General features: G+C 44.2%; 1 protein-coding gene across 2 annotated transcripts in view; it reads left to right on the top strand.

Moving 5' to 3' along the window:
* Positions 1–20,551, top strand: part of LOC126263142 (trafficking protein particle complex subunit 13) — a 255,521-nt gene that overhangs the window by 173,323 nt on the left and 61,647 nt on the right. For both annotated transcript variants that reach the window (XM_049960175.1, XM_049960176.1), the window contains one exon: positions 5,000–5,226. In XM_049960175.1, the coding sequence (XP_049816132.1) occupies positions 5,000–5,226 (227 nt within the window). The remainder of the gene's footprint in view (positions 1–4,999; positions 5,227–20,551) is intronic.

The following is a 20,551-nucleotide window of genomic DNA, read 5'->3' as shown; positions in this document are numbered from 1 at the left end:
TTCTTGTAGAAGCTGGAATCCCTCCCCTACAATTCCGCCGCCAACAGTTGCTTGCGTCATAAATTGCCCACTTCCATGCCTCGCCCCACCATCCAAACCGCAGGCTCCTTTTACAATCTTCTGCACTCCCCTCTCCATGACGGCGGCCTAGGTGAGGTCTCCCGATCGCGGTCTGTGTTCATTCCCTTCTCTCGTCACTCGAGTCCTTTCCCCTTCCTCCATCCTTCTGGCCCTCTTATTCTACCCCTTCTTGGTCCATCCCTCGCTTGCGGCTTTGTTTGGGTTTGTCCTGCGATTCCAAGTCCTCTGTTCTACCTGCCAGTCTTCGTCAACCGGCGACTACATTGAGCAGCATTCCCTGCCTTGTGGGAGCAGTGTTTTCACTGTGGAGCTGGTTGCACTTTATTGTGCACTCGCTCACCTTTCCTCCTGCCCGGGGGAGTCATTTGTCATATGCAGTGACTCTCTGAGTGGATTGCAAGCACTTGACCAGTGTTTTTCTCGGGACCCTTTGGTGCGTGGTATTCGAGATTTTGCTCTCGCCAAGTGTGGTCATTCAGCAACGTTTGTGTGGACCCCACGCCTAATCAGCATTCCAGGAAACGAACGTGTCGATCGGTTGGCCAAGCAGGCCACCACTTCGCCACCCCTGGAGCTTGGTCTCGTGGAAAGAGACCTCCAGTCAGCCCTACATCGCAAGGTCGGCAATGTCTGGAGCTCTCAATTGTCTGTCTTGAACACGTCAAATAAGCTCCACATGGTCAAGTCGTCCACAGCCGTATGGAACTCATCCTTGAGGGGCACACGTATGGACTCAGTTTTTCTCTGCCGTCTCCGAATTGGACATACACGGTTGACCCACAGCTATCTCCTTCATCGTGAGAACCCGCCCCAGTGTCGCTGTGATGCTGGGCTGACAGTGGTCCATCTTCTGATGGACTGCCCCCTTTTAGCCCCTTTGCGACAGTCCTTTAATTTACCAGCTGCACTTCCTTTAATTCTCGGTGACGATGCCTCTATAGCTGACTCAGTTTTACGTTTTATCCGTTCAGCTGGGTTTTATCACTCGCTCTAGTGTGGGCACTCTCGCATGGTTTCTAAGGCTACACCCATTCCAGCGACGTTTAATTGTGACGTGGATACAAAAATAGTGTCTCTTATGGTTACAAGTTGTGTTGGTACCTCTATCAACGCTTTACAGCTGGAGGTTCTTCGTTTGTCGTTGAGTGGTTGACCTTTTACCTGATCCATCAACCACTGTAGTCTGTTTTACTCTAGTCAACTATTTTTGCTCTGCTCCTTTTAAGTGTCCTCTATTTTGTGTTACTGCGGTGTTTGTTTTAGCCCTGTACCCCTTGGTGTTCCCTCCCTCTGGGTGCAGGGTCTACACTTTTACTGTATAGGCCTTTTACAAGTATGTCTGTTTGGAACTGGGGACTGATGACCTCGATGTTTAGCCCCCATCAAACCCCAAAACCAACCAACTAACCTACCTCTGCACACACCTCTTGGTAGCAATGCTGTGTATGCTGCACTGTCATGCATTGGGGCAGTTGATTGCAGGGAGGGGGAGGCATATCGTGAGCTGTGCCTATTAAAACTGGCAGACACATGAGGCTGCCTGAAGTTATCCCATGTAGAAATATTACAAAATTTACACTGCACTGAACTAAAAGTTATTAACTTTCTTTCTTTGACAGTTGAATGCTATTTAATAATTTTAAAAAGTGCACATTTTATTTTCATGTCCACATTGTTTTCTTGAAACAGGAATCCATTTTTGTAGTAGATGATAAATATTTTGTAATTTTTAAATTTATTTTTGATAGTATAGTCAAAAATTAAACAAAGTAAATTTTACATTCTTGCAAAAGAAGGCAAGATAAAAAATGTTTATTGAACTATGTTAACATCATGCAATTAATAATTGATAAGAAAAGAAAGATTTTTGTAGTTCGTAATATTTATTCATTAAGATTTGACATATGGCAAAATAAAGTGACAGCTATAAACCCAGATTTGTAAATTACTAGCTTAACAGCCCCGTCTGCCACCCCTGTCTCCCCCTCCCACCCCCCATCTCCCCCCTCCCACCCCCCGTCTCCCCCCTCCCACCCCACCCCCGTCTCCCCCCTCCCACCCCACCCCCGTCTCCCCCGTCCCACCCCACCCCCGTCTCCCCGTCCCACCCCACCCCCGTCTCCCCCCTCCCACCCCACCCCCGTCTCCCCCCTCCCACCCCACCCCACCCCCGTCTCCCCCCTCCCACCCCACCCCACCCCCGTCTCCCCCCTCCCACCCCACCCCACCCCCGTCTCCCCCCTCCCACCCCACCCCACCCCCGTCTCCCCCCTCCCACCCCACCCCACCCCCGTCTCCCCCCTCCCACCCCACCCCACCCCCGTCTCCCCCCTCCCACCCCACCCCACCCCCGTCTCCCCCCTCCCACCCCACCCCACCCCCGTCTCCCCCCTCCCACCCCACCCCACCCCCGTCTCCCCCCTCCCACCCCACCCCACCCCCGTCTCCCCCCTCCCACCCCACCCCACCCCCGTCTCCCCCCTCCCACCCCACCCCACCCCCGTCTCCCCCCTCCCACCCCACCCCACCCCCGTCTCCCCCCTCCCACCCCACCCCACCCCCGTCTCCCCCCTCCCACCCCACCCCCGTCTCCCCCTCCCACCCCACCCCCGTCTCCCCCCTCCCACCCCACCCCCGTCTCCCCCCTCCCACCCCACCCCCGTCTCCCCCCTCCCACCCCACCCCCGTCTCCCCCCTCCCACCCCACCCCCGTCTCCCCCCTCCCACCCCACCCCCGTCTCCCCCCTCCCACCCCACCCCCGTCTCCCCCCTCCCACCCCACCCCGTCTCCCCCCTCCCACCCCACCCCCGTCTCCCCCCTCCCACCCCACCCCCGTCTCCCCCCTCCCACCCCACCCCCGTCTCCCCCCTCCCACCCCACCCCCGTCTCCCCCCTCCCACCCCACCCCCGTCTCCCCCCTCCCACCCCACCCCCGTCTCCCCCCTCCCACCCCACCCCCGTCTCCCCCCTCCCACCCACCCCCCGTCTCCCCCCTCCCACCCACCCCCCGTCTCCCCCCTCCCACCCACCCCCCGTCTCCCCCCTCCCACCCACCCCCCCGTCTCCCCCCTCCCACCCACCCCGTCTCCCCCCTCCCAATCCCCGTCTCCCCCCCTCCCACCCCCCGTCTCCCCCCCTCCCACCACCCGTCTCCCCCCCTCCCACCCCCCGTCTCAACCCCTTCCCATCCCGCGTCTCCCCCCTCCCACACCCAGGATTCTAGTTCCTCAATCCATGTAAGTGACTGGATTTGGGTGGTCACCTAGTAATAAAAGCCTGTTTTTAAGGTCTCTTATGTTGATTGGTTTGATAACTATATGTTCCCTCCTTTTGTTTTACTAGTAATGATAGAATTTTATTTAGTTCATTACTTCCTTGTGGAAGCAGATCAAGCAACCACATTTATACAGTTGCATGCCTCCAGTTAGTACCACATGTAAAAAGCAGCTTGTGCCTGCATTTTTTAGAGGTCCTGTTGTGGCATTCTCCTCTGATACCATTGTACAACTTTAACCAATGAATGAAGTTGTCATACACAACAGGGTACCCTGTCCACTCTAAAAATATTTTGTATCATATGCACTCATCACTTTTCATGTTACAAATTTTGTTTAATCTCATACTGGAGATATGCCCAGACACTCTCTCTCTCTCTCTCTCTCTCTCTCTCTCTCTCTCTCTCTCTCTCTCTCTCTCTCTCTCTGTCCACCGTGGTCGTCACAACTATACGTTTGCTCGATTTACTCTTGATTAACCCAATCGCCGGTTCCCAAGCCTTGCTAAGATTATAGCCACAGTCACGGTTTATGAGGTCGTCATTGGTGCAAATTTTGATGGCGTCTCTAACAACGCTGTCCCAGTATCTCGACGTCTGTACCAGAATCCTCGTGCGTTCATACTCCATAGCGTGATTTTCCGACAAACAATGTTCAGCGACCGCCGACTTGCTCGGATACATCAGTCGAGTGTACCTCTGGTGTTCACGGCATCGATCCTCGACCGATCGTCTGACCAATATACAACTTGCCATGACCAATATACGACTTGCCACATTGACACGGAATCTGGTACACGCTGGCCTTCCTCAAACTGAGGTCATCTTTGGTGCTCCCCACCAGTGCACGAGTATTATTCGGAGGACACAACAAAGTTCCGACCCGGTGTTTCTTCAAAATGCGGGCGATTTTCCCCGAGAGTGCACCTGTATATGGAATAAACGCAGTGCCTACCTCCTCCCTCGTGATTTCATCCATTTCCACAGGTTGTGCTGTAGTGGTTGGGCGGAGAGCACATTGAATCTGCCACTCTGAGTACCCATTTTTTCGAAATACAGTTCTCAGATGTTCCAATTCCTGGGGTAGACTCTCTGCGTCAGAGACAGTGCGCGCCCTATGTACTAGAGTTTTAAGAACCCCATTCCTCTGTGAAGTGTGGTGGCACGTTCACAGGAGCTCAGTCCGTCAGTTCACCTGATGATGGCGACATGTATGATCGCCGAAATATTGTGCCCGTTGGACACTGTAGACCGGCAGTACACCCGTGGATATTTTGATTATAGAAATATAGTTTTGTAATCATGTGAAAATTCTTAAAAGGGACATATTTCTCACATAATTGTACAATGAAATTAAAGAATGATTGTTTTGAATGAGGATAGTCCTACTGCTCTCAAAAATTTTAAAAGAGCTCAATTAAGTTTAAGCCTGTAATTGACAGTAACAATAATAGCTTATTGTGACATTTGCAGATGTTCAAAATTTCACGATATATTACAATACACACACTGTATGCAATATATCATTAACGCGCATAAGTTGTTTTCTAACCATAAATTATCAATAATTTCGCTTAGTAAATATTACTTCTGACAGGCCAGTTTTTAAGATTTGGACTTTTATTGTGGAAAATTATTTTCAGTGACAGCCTTAAACTCAACTCCAGCTGGAGAATCTGTTTTTGGCCGAGTGAACGTTCTTCAGCCACACGCAAGCCGACAGTTTCTTTATTGCCTTGCTCCACAGCCGTCACTGACATCTGATTTGAGACTACTTGCTGGTGCTACAAATATAGGAAAACTTGATATAGTGTGGAGATCTAACCTTGGGGAACGGGGAAGATTACAGACAAGTCAGTTGCAAAGGATGGTAAGAGTTTCTATAGTCTAACACATTTATCTTTGATTCATTGATATTTGTGCCTTCTTCTTTTAAACTTAACCACTCATCTTATAGTTGAGACATAAACTTTATGTTTATTTATTTATTTATTTGTGTTTATGTGGTCTCTATACAACCACCACCTTTTGGACATTATCATGACCTTAGTTTACATATATGGTGAGATACAAGGTTCTACTAATTGTAATTACCTGTAAATTATAAATTCATACATTGATATAAAAACAGAGGAACAGTAATTATCAGGTTTCTCTTACAAAAACAAGCTAATGCATATAAACACTAATAGATTTACAAGGGAACATTAAAATTTAGAATCTTGTGTTGAATACAATGATTTCTCTATTAACAAGTGATTTAGCTAATTCCTTAATTCATTACATCAGTTGTATTGGAATCAAATTGTAGTCTATTGTAAATAAAAATTGTCCCTATTATATGTGGACAGTGGTCTGCAGCCTTTTTATTACTTGTAATTCTGTGAAAGTTTTCCCTTTCCTGTGTCTTGTAGTTATGGACATTACTGCTTATTACATTATGTTCTGGATTTAGTTTCACAAACATGTTTAGCTGCAGAATGTACACAGTATAGTTGGAAAGTATTTTATATTTTCTGAAAACATCTCTACAAGGCTCTTTCCTATTTACCTCGGTTACCATTTGTAATACCTTTTTGCTAGTCTAAAAATCTTGTCTATATAGACAACACACAAACAAAACTGAAAACGTTCACACACACACACACACACACACACACACACACACACACACAACAATATTCTCTTTGCCACCTACCACCTACATTGTCTAAGTGTTGCAACTTGACCAGTGCTTTTCCACCCTCTATCACCATCTGATGCTCTTGCGTAAAACTTTTTCCTAAAGCCCCTTAGTCTCCAATCATCTGATTGAGCTGTGCTCTTTCTCAGAAGAACCTGATAGCTTGATACCATGTTAAACATTCCTGAACTCTGTACCTACAACTCACTATGACTACTGCCTAACAACAGTACTTCAGTCTTCCTAATCTCCATCATTGTTCGTAAGTTCTTAATCACTTTAGGCGTCTGCTCAAAATTTTGTACTGATACAATACTGTGAAGTTCTGAGTGAACAATGAAAGGGGAGACCCACTCATTGTATAGACAAGGCATTGAGTGACTTGACTAGTGCACAAACAAGACAGAAATAGTTGCTAAGTATTTGTGGAATCTCATTTCTTGGTGATAACAATCTAATATATATATATATATATATATATATATATATATATATATATATATATATATATATATATATAGAGAGAGAGAGAGAGAGAGAGAGAGAGAGAGAGAGAGAGAGAGAGAGAGAGAGGGAAACATTCCACGTGGGAAAAATATATATCTAAAAATAAAGATGATGTGACTTACCGAACGAAAGCGCTGGCAGGTCGATAGACACACAAACACACACACAAAATTCAAGCTTTCGCAACAAACTGTTGCCTCTTTCCTGATGAGGCAACAGTTTGTTGCGAAAGCTTGAATTTTGTGTGTGTGTTTGTGTTTGTTTGTGTGTCTATCGACCTGCCAGCGCTTTCGTTCGGTAAGTCACATCATCTTTAAAACATTCCACGTGGGAAAAATATATGTAAAAACAAAGATGATGTGACTTACCGAACGAAAGCGCTGGCAGGTCGATAGACACACAAACACACACACAAAATTCAAGCTTTCGCAACAAAAGCTTGAATTTTGTGTGTGTGTGTGTGTGTGTGTGTGTGTGTGTGTGTGTGTGTGTGTGTGTGTGTGTTTTTGTGTGTCTATCGACCTGCCAGCGCTTTCGTTTGGTAAGTCACATCATCTTTGTTTATATATTAATAGAGGGAAACATTCCACGTGGGAAAAATATATCTAAAAACAAAGATGATGTGACTTACCAAACGAAAGCGCTAGACACACAAACAAATACAAACATACACACAAAATTCAAGCTTTCGCAACAAACTGTTGCCTCATCAGGAAAGAGGGAAGGAGACGGAAAGACGAAAGGATGTGGGTTTTAAGGGAGAGGGTAAGGAGTCATTCCAATCCCGGGAGCGGAAAGACTTACCTTAGGGGGAAAAAAGGACGGGTATACACTCGCGCGCGCACACACACACATATCCATCCACACATATACAGACACAAGCAGACATATTTAAAGACAAAGAAAACTCTTTGTCTTTAAATATGTCTGCTTGTGTCTGTATATGTGTGGATGGATATGTGTGTGTGTGTGTGTGTGTGTGTGTGTGCGCGAGTGTATACCCGTCCTTTTTTCCCCCTAAGGTAAGTCTTTCCGCTCCCGGGATTGGAATGACTCCTTACCCTCTCCCTTAAAACCCACATCCTTTCGTCTTTCCCTCTCCTTCCCTCTTTCCTGATGAGGCAACAGTTTGTTGCGAAAGCTTGAATTTTGTGTGTATGTTTGTATTTGTTTATGTGTCTATCGATGTGCCAGCGCTTTCGTTTGGTAAGTCACATCATCTTTGTTTATATATATATCTCCAAAAACAAAGATGATGCGACCCACCAAACGAAAGCGCTGGCAGGTCGACAGACACACACACAGAATTCAAGCTTTCGCAACAAACCGTTGCCCCACCAGGAAAGAGGGAAGGAGAGGGAAAGACGAAAGGATGCGGGTTCCAAGGGAGAGGGCAAGCAGTCACCCCAATCCTGGGAGCGGAAAGACCCACCCTAGGGGGAAAAAAGGATGGGTACACACTCGCGCGCCCACACACACACACACACACACACACACACACACACACACACACACACACATCCATCCACACACACACACACAGACACAAGCAGACATGGATGAACTAGAAAGCAACTGGAGATATGGTATGGAAAAAGGCGAAAAAGTGTTGGTTAAGTTGATCCTGTGGTGAACTTGGGTTGGTAGACAGCGATGTGCATAAAGGTTAGGTGGTTGTGTCGCCGCTAAAACACGTTAAAGGACGGAGAAATTCGGGAAAATTTTGAAAAAACGTGTAAATGTATTAAAAGGAGTGGTGTTGTGGTGAAAGATTACGAAAATGGGGCTAACAATTGTCTGACGAAGAAATAATGACGTTAAAACCTGTGGGGAGCGGCTAAAAATGATCAGTGATGTGCGAAAAACGGAAGTGGAAATATAGTGAAAGTTATTAGAACTAGCCTAAATGGCTGTTTTATACCTGAAAGCAGCTGTTATTGAACTAGAAACGGTGGATTTTATAGCAGCGGTAGTGTTGAAAGCGGAAAATAAAATTTTTTTTTTTTTTTTGGTTATGGTTTGGAAGTGGGTTACGTATTATTGAGTATATATAGGCGGGATAAAATTGTATAGTAGATTACGGTAAAAAGGGGAAGGTGAATACAAAGTGAAACTACTGGTAAAAACAGAAAGAGAAAATAAAGAGAAAATAAGACAACAGGAAAGATTTCGAAATGCAACAGCGACAATAACAAACGTAATTGTTGGGTTCAAATTAATGATATGGCTACAATAGAGGGAAACATTCCACGTAGGAAAAATACATCCAAAAACAAAGATGATGCGACCCACCAAACGAAAGCGCTGGCAGGTCGACAGACACACAAACAAACACAAACACAAACACACACACAGAATTCAAGCTTTCGCATCAAACCGTTGCCCCACCAGGAAAGAGGGAAGGAGAGGGAAAGACGAAAGGATGCAGGTTCCAAGGGAGAGGGCAAGGAGTCACCCCAATCCCGGGAGCGGAAAGACCCACCCTAGGGGGAAAAAAGGACGGGTACACACTCGCTCGCGCGCGCGCGCGCGCACACACACACACACACACACACACACACACACACACACATCCATCCACACACACACAGACACAAGCAGACATCAGACATATGTTGTAGTTGGACTGGTGTGAGCAGTTCTTAGGTGAAGTGGATGAGAGGTACATAAAGGAAGTGAGGGGTAAAGGGAAAAAGTGTATTAGGTGGAAGAGAGAGTCAACAAGGAAAAAGGTTAGGAATATGGCACTGAGCTTGGTTCAAATGGCTCTGAGCACTATGGGACTTAACTGCTAAGGTCATCAGTCAAATATGGCTCAGGCAAACCCACCATCATGCAGGAGAAATTTGAATGTAGCTCACAGTGAGTTAAGCAGGTAAGTTGGGGAGGGGATGAGGGATTGGGAGGGAGTGAGGGATTGGGAGGGAGTGTGTTGTGTGGGCCACATATCTCTTCTTCTCCCACCACTCCACACTAACTAGCTGCAAAGAAGCACCCCCTTCATCCCTTTATTACCCAATATCATCCCAAATGGAACATTTAACCAGATCCTATGTGAGGGTTTCAGTTACCATTAACTGTGCCTTGAAATGAAGAAAATCCTCCATAAAATCCTTCTCACCTGACTGAAATACCCCTCCAATCTACAAAATATCATGATCTATCTTTGTGTTACACCTGTTTCCAACCTCTTGCCACCTGGGTCACATTCAGTGGAAAATCCACATACAAGATGTGTCCTATGCATCTTCCCACTATCATCTATTCCAGTCCTGTCACAGGCTGTCCTCATCAGAGGCTGGGGAACATGTTACAGCCATCAATCTATCAATGTTGTACACCAACTGTACTGCGGCTCCTTGACAGCCTTTCATGTGGACTTCATTATAGACAAAAAACCCATCGAACTGAGTGCCACTGCCGAACTGTGACCATGAACGAAATTAACCACCCAAAGCATGCCACTGGCAACATGTTCTACTTCAGTGACTATGTGACAGCCCATGACTCTGTCCCACATCTACCTCCACTGGTTCCCATTCCTCCCACTTTACTCCACTAATTTTTTCCCACACTGTACCTTCTGCAGTCTCCCCCCCCCCCCCCCCCCTCCCCCTACTACCCATCTCAACCACCGAGCCCTCCACATCATTGTGTAACACACACTTCTTCCCCTGTCTGTGCCAGGGAAGGTTCATTGGCACTTCATTCGTTTCTTTGTTCCTGTACTACCTCTCTTACAGACCTCATCCTCCCTTACCTCCAGTCATTTCTCTTCATCCTCTCTTCCTTCTGCTCTTACATGCTCTCCTCATCCGAGTTGAGGTGCTGTGCTAGTTTAATGCACAATTCTGTTTGGAGATGCTTTCAACTCAACTGCTACTGCTGGTTGACTTTTTGTTTTAATTTTTAAAATATTTTTATATTTTTTTTTTATTATTTGAACAGTAATTCTTTCTGGCTGCCTTGTTATCAGTAATTGTGTCATCCCCCCATTCTCTAAATTGTATTGTTGTGCAGTTCTTTCTCAGTTCCTTCCACTTATATCCGAGCCTCAAATCTTCCCTTTCCTGTCCCCTGTTAGCTTTCTTCAAATGCCTGACCTGCAGTACATTGACAGAGTCTCATTGGTTTTTCCGTTGCATTCTCCCCTATCTATCCCCCACCCCCTAGTCCCACCACAGTTGAACTATTTACCACAGATATACAAAACAATCACTGTATAATCCCCTGCAAAAATTCTAACATTTAACATTGGAAAATCCAGGATGGAATGTAAAAATATTATGAAAAGGCTAGCTGCTGCTCACCTTATAGTGGAGATGCTTTTGAGTTGCATATAAACACAACAAAAAGACTGTCACAAAGTAAGCTTTCAGCCAACAAGACATTTGTTGAAAACACACACACACACACACACACACACACACACACACACACACACACACACACAGTCTCTGGCAGCGAAGCCAGACTCCGGCTGCAACTGCATGAGACTGTTGTGTGTGTGTGTGTGTGTGTGTGTGTGTGTGTGTGTGTGTGTGTGTGTGTGAGCATTGATGTTAACTGAAACACCACACACACAAAGTAAGTGTGTGGGGGGGTAATGCTTGCTGTGTCTCTGGTATTTTGTATAAAACCATATATGCTCCCCAGGTCATTCTAAATGACAAGCCCCTCAGGAAGCCTAGCTTTCATTTGCTGGATATCAGTTAGCGAACTTGGGTTGCCTGAGCTGGGGACTGGTAAGCACCACCATTTCCATGTAACCATAAGCCCCAGGCATTCTACGGCAACCACGGCACAGTGGTGAAGCGTTCTGTGTGATACAGAATCGGAATCTTGGTTTAACTGCCCGGATTGCGAGAATGGTATAGACTTCTATTAAAACGCGTGGGACTGAGATGGACCCATCAACCTTATCAACTCACAGTGCAGTGGCTGCATCACTGATGCGTATTAGCATCTCACCTAATAAGAGGGCTCATGTCACCAGACTTGACATGTGGATTATTCAAAGTATTTCCATATGTTGTAACATTACACATGCTGCTAGACAGAATGTGTTTGTAATAGTTAAAAAAAAAAGAGGGCAGTTTTGAGGAAGTTTCACTTTTCTACACTCAAAAGGTTTTAGAAGGCAATGTTGACTCTTTAAAATCTATAAAGTAATTGAATACTGTTACTTGAAACCTCTGGTTCCCAACAAGCAACAAGCCTCCACGCAACTATAAGGTTACGATCAAAAAGTTTCCATTTTTGAAGGCCATACAGTCCAGAATTGGTATGCCAATCAGGAAAAATCACTGTGAACACCAAGGCAACCATCGCACCAATGCAGCACATTGAAGATACCCTTTTGGTAAAACACTGTGTCCTGCTGCATGAAGAATCCTGTAACTGCGTGCTGCACATCTTTGACAGGGGTCATTGACACTGCAAGACCTTTTTTAAGGGACTTAATATTGGTAATTGCGTGAGGAGAGATCAGGACTTCAGGGCAGGTGCTCGCAGGACTTTAGGGCAGGTGCTCGATTGTCTTCCACTTGAGTTGGCATAACTTTTGTGTTACAACATTTGTGATATTGGGTGTCTTGTGTAAAACTGCTGCCAGCGCGGAACTTGGCACACCATTCCACAAAAGTGGTTTTTGATAGTCTGCCCCATACGTAATTTTTATTCTCCAATTGATGTCTGCCGGGGTTTGTCCTTTGGCATCAAGAAAAGAGTAATAGTACATTTTGTAAATAATGTCACCATAGTTCACATTCTCACATTTGCACTAATATGCCCACAAAGTAGTTCCGCTATGTTGCACATATGCTGCAACGATGTCTTCAAATGAAAACTTTTTGACCTTCCCATATAAACACCTCGGGAAACATGCCATCGAAAAAGAGTTATATAATGCCTTGAACTACAGTAATAAGTTGTCTTGTAGGGATGTTACAGGTATTCTCATAGAGGAAGTGAAAGGCGAGTAGGCGCAAGAATATGTAATTAATCTGTAAAGTATAATAAAATGGGTAGATGGTGAACTTGTAAAATCAAATGCCTTTATTCTTACATTCAGTAGCACAACACTCAGAGAGCATATCAAGGCAGGTTTTATTTACTTAAATGTGAGGCATGATATTCCCAACCTAGTGTGCTGTTTTAAATGCCACTGCTTTTAGTCATCACTTTATCGTGGAAGGGAGAAGCCACTTGTGGCAAATGTGGTAAAGCCACCCACAATGGTGTCATTTGTTAATTTCTTTTGAAATGCATTAACTGATCTAGTTATTACTCTGTCTGGAGTAGAGACTGTAGTGCATACCTTGAGGAAAGGAAGATAGAGGAGCTAGAAACAATTAAGTGTATCCTGTATGGTGAGGCCAATAAGATCTATAAAACCATGCAACCCCTCACTTACACCACTTCATTTACTTCAGCTCTTAAAAAGCCTATTCAGAAAATCGATGCCTCTACACAGACAGAAATAGCTAGTGTCAGCATTACTACCTGTATTTATTAGTGTAGGTGCTGTTATTACAAAGCCTAAGGCATCGCCCAGAGAACATCAGAAAATGTCAAAATTGCTGACATTGTAGAGCTTCTGGCATCTCAGTAGGCAGACTCTAGTAAACACACCAGCACTGCCACTACTGCTGCCACAAACATTCATTTGAAGTCTCCTCTGGCAAACAAAGCAAACAGGAAGTATCAACCGCAGTAGAAGACAGGCCACAAACCATTGGACCATGTAAATCGCACTTTATCTGACAATTCTAATGATTTGCCTTATGAAATCTGTGTTGGGCAACCACCTAGTCCCTGGTCTCAGCCTCCATTCATTGCAGGGTCCCTACCCCAACAGAGAGACAGGATGAAAGGAAAACCTCATTGATAAATGGGGTCCCAGACTTAAACATAATGTCTGTAGGTTCAGGATGCATGTGGAGAAACTGAAACTCCTAGTGCAGGGACCATCTGCTGCACTTGCATTTATTGCAGTTGAAGTTTGTGTGGGTCAGAGGATCACTATACGCTCACGTATTTACCACCACAAGAAGCGTTAGATTCTGAGGTTCTCACAGATCTTATAGACCAACTTCCTCAAGCATTTCTTGTACTGAGAGACTTATTATGAGCCCCAAACTCTACTTGCCTCAGGGGTTGAACCTTAGAAACCATCATAATGTGTCTGGAACTGTGCTTCCTCAGCACAGGCAATCCCACTCATTTCAACATGCTACTGGATTATCCTTGGCCAAGGACCTCTCTTTGTGCTCCCCAGCCATCACAAATTATGTTCAGTGAGAAAGCTGCTGATAACATTCATTCCAGTGACCACTCCCTATGCTGGATCCACCTGCCAGAAAGAGCAATCCTTGAAAGGAAGCAACCCAGGTGGATGATCAGCAGAGTTAACTGGATGAAGTTCTGCTGCCTGGCTGTGTTTGAACTAAGAGACAATGTCGAAAAATGGGTATACTAAGCTACACCATGCTTCTGACTATCTATCCTGAAGTTGTCAGGCCACCTGTAACTTGATGTAGGTAGCTCAGCTATCCTGGTCAGATGTGCAGCTCTGCAATGGTTTAAGTGCTACCCAGCAGCAGAAAACCTCACAGCCTTCGAGTAGTGAGAGCCGAAGCTTGGCATATAATTGTGGAGAGCAAGAAAAGGTCATGGCACATTTTCCTGAATCCTACCATAGTTTCACTTGCTGTAAAAGTATGGGAATCCATTAAGAGGATTTCTGGCAAAAGAAATCGGTTACTTGTAGCAGAGATGCTGAAGTAGTTGTGCCTCCAAACAACACCCAACACCCACAGACATCATCCAGACAATGGCAGAGCATTTTATTATGACTACTGCTACTGGCAGCCAGCATCCAGAGTTTCCCCAATACCATGTGACCACAGAAAAGGTTGAGTTGGGCTTCAGATCCATCAATTCTGAGTCATACAATTGCTCTTTCTCCATGTGGCAGCTGAATTCAGCACTGTTTGAGGCTTGTGGGTACTGCACCCAGTCACAACCAAATCTTATACAGCATGTTGCGAAACTTTCAAATAGAATCACATGAAATACACTTCGAATTTTTTTAATTTGATATGGTGGACAGAACAGTTCTCCAGTTCAAGGACGTAGGCAGTTTGGTACCCTTCCTCAAATCAGGAAAGGACCAAACATGTCCCAGTAGTTACTAGAGTGTTGCTTTAATAAGCTATGAAGGAAAACCCTTATAGGAATATTTTGTTTTAAGTTTGTCTGCTGTATGCTACTTGGGGCACAGTATTCTAGGACAGCTCCACCAGTGAGGCTTTCGTGGTCATATCCCCGCGTTCATTCAGTCCTCTTTATCAAAACTCTTTTGAGATACCTAGTTGGTAATGTACTGTCATATAATTTTGAGACACAGAATCGTGTTCCCCAGGGAAGAGTTTCGAGTGTTACCTTCTTTGCTGTAGTCATAAGCAGTATAATGTCTATGGTAAGGCATCTTCTGCAGTGGTCCTTATTAGTGGATGATTTTATGCTTTTCTGTTCCTCCTCCAGCACTGCAGCAATGAGTCATCAATTACAACTTACAGTGAAAAGTTGGAGGAGTTGATTGCCTAGACTGGTTTTAAATTTTCTGCAGATAAGTGTGTCCATTCTCAACAAATTTTTAAATTACCTAGCTTGCATATGAGGGGCACCAGTCTGCATTTTAAGAACTTGGTGAGGTTTCTGGACCTCATTTTTTATTCCAAACTGTTTTTGCTACCACACGTAATGGACCTGAAGACAAGAGCCCGGAAAGCACTCAATATCATAAGGAACCTTAGGCCACAGGTCATGGGTAATGAACAGATTGACTCTGCTCCAGTTATGTAGGGCTTTTGTGTGATCATTGCTAGACTGTGTGTGCGCAGTGTGTGTGTCCATGGGGCCTTCTTACCTCAAAATCATTGATGCTATCCACCACGAGAGGATCAGGCTGGCCACAGATGCATGCAGGACCAGCCCCATACCTATTCTCTGTGCTGAGGCTGTGGAACTGCCTCTCACTGTGCAGAGGCAACTCCTCATGGTGCGTTAGCATAGAACATCCTCCCTCACTGTTCCAAATTTGTCAGCATACCATACTGTTGCTCATCCAGCTGTGGAATGCCTTTTATCGAAGCATACAGAAGCAACAAGGCTGTTTGGGATCTGCATACAGCATTTTCTGGAATTGCTTGGTGTAGGGAAAGTACAAACCCAAATCCAGGGTTGGGATCCTCTGTTACCATGCTAGCTGCAAAGGCCAAGAGTAATTTTAAATTTAGTTCAGTACCGGAGAAGCTGCACTCTTCCATATTTTTTGACATTTTAAATGAGCACCCCAACTATGTAGCTGTATTCACAGATGGATCTAAAATAAGACTCCTTTAGTTGCTCTGTTGTTTTCCCTGATCATGTCCTCAAGATCAGATTGCCTCAAGAATTCACTGTGTTCAATACAGAATTATATGTGATCTTGAGGTCACTGAACCAAAAGAGATGTGTTGCGACTGCCGAATTCCTCATCTGTCTTGACTCTCTGAGTACCCATAACTATTTACAATACTTGTACATATCAGATAAAGTAGCTCAGAATGTCCTCCTCACCTATAAATGCCTGAGGAAGGAGATTTCTTCTTGCTGGGTACCAGTGCAGGTTGATATTAAGGGAAACAAAATGGTGGATGTAGCTGCCAAGGAGGCATGTCACGATAATCAAATAGTTCAGTATGTGATTCCTCCCCATGCTCTCATCCCACTGTTGAGATAAAAAATCATATGTAGATGGGAAATAGTGGCTGGAATTGACAAACAATAAGCTGTGTATAGTAAAGTAAATAATTTAGTCATGACATACCTCCTTCCAGCCACACAGAGGGGATGAGGTCTTTCAGTCGCCTTCACATAGGACAGAGCCCTATGACACATGATTTCTTTGTTCCAGCAGGAGGACCTTCCAATGTGTGCATGCTTGTGGCACATGGCTCACATTGCACCACATTTTATCGACTAATATATATCAATGAAAATAATCAATTTTTTAAAATATAATGTAACTGGACAGATAAAAAAGCAGAAGCAGCAGCAGCAGGGGAAAACAAACATCAAGTTATTTAAATTTGCAAGCTTTTGGAGGCAGTGGCTCCTTCTGGCATAAAGGTTTGAAGGGGAAGGAAGAGGGTTGAAGGAAAAGGACTAGTGATGTTTATGAATTGGAGAGAGTTCAGGAAAGTCATCTAGAACCTCAGGTCAGGGGAGACTTACCAGATGGGATGAGAAGGAAAGAAGACTGTTGGAGACTGCACCAGAAGAGATTAGAAAACCTGAGAACTTAAAAGTGGAAATACGGTATATGCGAGACAGAAATTACTGCCGAAACATAGTTCATGAGTTAATAAGAATGGAAAGCTGTAAGTGTAACTGGAAAAACATACACAGGGTGCAGCAGAAAGAACCCCCTTTTAAGGAAGTTAAGAAAAACTAAACCAAATAAGGTAGGACATTTTTATTTCTACAAACAAAAGAAAACACAATATTAATTTGTTTCAAACAATACATCACTCAAACGGCTGCCTCCATTGTTGATCTATTGGTTGAGCTGTTGTGTGAAATTGTTCATTACTCTACAGGTAATTTAGAGCATGATTCAACTTCTTTAGTTATCATTTCCTTGAGGGCCTCTATAGTTTGAAGGCAATGTTGGTACACCTTGGACCTGGGATAGACCTGGGGGGGGGGGGAGGGGGGGGGGGGAAGGGTCACAGTGTGTGAAGTGTGGCGAACGTAATGGTCCCCCAATATCACCACGCAAAGAAATGTCATGTCCTGGAAACATTTCCCTCTCCAATGCATGTGATTGACACACTATGTATGCTATAGCACCATCTTGTTGGAACCACAGATTCTCAAGGTCAAGATCATTAAACAGTTCACTTAGTTTTTGCCGTAGGAAGTCACAGAGCAGGGCACAGTACTGACTGCTGTTTACAGTAACAATCTCACCATTTTCTTCAAAGAAATACAGACCAATCACACCAGAATTAAAAACAGCACACCACACTGTTACTTTGGGAGTATGGAGTGGTCATTGATGGATTTCCTGGGGGTTGTTTTCAGACCAGTACCTGCAAGTTTGCTTGATTACTGCACCTGACAAATGGAAATGTGCCTTGTATGAAAAAATCACATCTTCTCGGTGAACGTTCCCAAAACACATGTTGACACAGCGTTGTACTGACTTCGTAATCACTTCCACACAGTTCTTGAATCAACACAATCATGTAGGGGTGCATTTTAAAATCTTGATGCAATATTCTTCTCATGCCTCTATCAGATGATAGTGTGGGTAATGCACGCTTTCTTGCAGAATGTCAAGGTGATTGTTGAACTGAATATATCACTGCAGCAACGTTTTCCAGGCCTGTAGCCGCCATCAACCTAAGGGTTTGTATCTGAATGCAGAATCAGTCTCTTGAAAATTCAGAATCCATGAATAAATGGTTTCCTTATCAGGAACAGGATCCCGTCGCCAGAGCGTGAAGTGACTGTGGAAGACACATTGAGTAGTTAATGGCGATCCACCATTTTTAATAAACTGCTCAATGACAAAAGCACCTGATCATGTCATGGCGTACACTGAAAATGGCACAAATGCACCTATTAAAGAGCACCCCCACCCCTCTACTCTGTGGTTGCACGCTGCATGATGCCTTTCAAATCAGGGAGTTCTTTCTGTCTCACCCTGTACTATCAAAGTGGGAGCCACCTGTGAAACGACACTCTTTGTATACGAGCTGTTACGTAAACACTGCTCAGCCTTTTACATCGGCACGGTTCCCTCCAAGGTATCAGTTAGGATGAATATAATCTCTTAGTTTACCGTTCTTATTAACTCGTGTATGATGTTTTGGTAGTAATCTCTTTCTTGATTACTAACCTACCTTCCACCTTTAAGCCCTCAGGTTTTCCAATCTTGTACTGTGTAGTCACCAACAATCAATCTTTCCTTCCTACCCTGTCCAGTTAGACTCCCTTGCCAGTCTTCTGTTGCTTGGTGAGTAGATTTTTTTGCCTATGTGTTATAATTGCTTGTTTTAGAAAATCTGAGCAATTTTATGCCATGTTAAAGGATGTTGGATAGTTAATTGTGTGGTGATCAGGTGTGACATTGGGAGTTTAAGACTGACTTTTACTTTTTGTGTGAAACTGTAGATAATTCACATGTAACATTACTGTCATAATTCGTTTGACCTGTCCTTGCTTTTCATGTCGTATAAAACGTCAAATACTCTTCCAAACAAAATACTGGCTCCCATACCCATAAAAGCTTGTGTCAGTTCCTATAAAACATCAAACACACTTCCATGCAAAATACTGTCATCAGCATAGCTTTTATTGTATGTGTTTTGTTTTACTCATTTAAAACAACAGCAGTTGCATTTGTCATACTTCTGCTTACACGTGCCTGCACATTTTCCATCTGTTTCTGCATTCAGCACATGTTGGCTTGCAGAATTTCACATTTCATGACATAGAACACTACAAAAATATTGTGTGGGTAGTGTTTGTTTATTTTCTCCTGGCTAAGCATATGCGTGAAAACCTGATTTGTTCAGAAGTCTCACCCTTCTCAAAAGGCATCATCTCTAGGTCTAAGCCTGACTTTATCCTTACTTGAATAGTCAAAAACCTCCTGTCCTTCACTCTTCTTCTAAGCAGAAACATTTCTTTGCCATCCACGCTGAACACCTCAACCAATCCAAAGTACATGTTGAAACATCTCTTATTCAGTTCCATTCTCACTCCAACCATAATTCTTCCACCCAGCCACCCTTTATTGTCTTCCAAAAATTCCTTATTTCCAACGTGGCTTTTCCTTTCCTCTCCAAACACCATTCTAGTAAGTCCAGCATCATAGCTATGGAGTGGTCTTCATATTATTACTATTATTATTAATGTTGTTATTAATGTCGTCATTGTCATTCTCATTGAGAAGTCCCCCACAGTGACTGCATGGGTAATATGTTTCCACCAGCTTTCTGACTCCTCCACTTCCAAGCCATATCACTGTTATCTCTTCCCAAATATCCACCATAAAACTAAGTCATCCCAAAATCTGTTACCTCAGATTGTGGACTTCTGTACAACCAATGTGTACCTGCTTAAAGAGCACCACTAAACCTGATACCACACACAAAGAGCCATTGTTAATGATGCCTGACATAATCCAATTATCGAATCTCCGTTCCTACATCTATAGCATTAATCACTTCCTCCTCCATATTCCCACAGTTCTTGCAGTATCACCACCAAATTGCTTGCTTATCAGTGTATGAGGTGCAATTTTCTTTTTCACAAATAGTCACACAAAATATTCGAAACTTCTGTCTTTTCTTAAGCAATTTTTCTGAAGCCATATACAATTTTCACATTGTTGACACCATGATACCGTGACTGCTAAGAACGCTTCTATTAGAAATTTGTTTTGTCCAGTGGATCATAGCAGCACAAGTGAAAAATGTTTAACTGTGGAGTTTGTCTTTCATCATTGGAGACTGCCAGGTTCACTACTGCCAGATTCACTACGGCCAGATTCACTAGGAGTCATGTCAGATGAGTAAGGAGCATGAGAAACTACTTCAAAGTTGTATTTATATGGAAACTCCTATGTTGCATTTGCCTGATGTGCTCTGCATTGGCTTGGTGAAAAAGTACATGTGCAGCCTTTTCTAGGATTGAAAAATGGTGTCCACTTCTCATACATTGTCACAGTTGTTGAAAAGAAAATCCCATCCATGCCACCATCTTGTGTCGTCAATGCCCAGCAATTTGCCATGCACACAACCTTTAAGTCATCTGTCAGCATTTTTGCCACCCACCTGGAGAACACTTTCCATATTTTCAGGTATCGTGCAGGATTGTGTTTATATATCCTGCAGAAATTCCAACTTCGTAGGCGATACATTCCACACACACCAGCACTCCACCA

This window comes from Schistocerca nitens, chromosome 6 (genome assembly GCF_023898315.1).
Source record: "Schistocerca nitens isolate TAMUIC-IGC-003100 chromosome 6, iqSchNite1.1, whole genome shotgun sequence".
Classification (NCBI taxonomy): domain Eukaryota; kingdom Metazoa; phylum Arthropoda; class Insecta; order Orthoptera; family Acrididae; genus Schistocerca; species Schistocerca nitens.
This window is presented reverse-complemented; position numbering and strand designations above follow the sequence as displayed.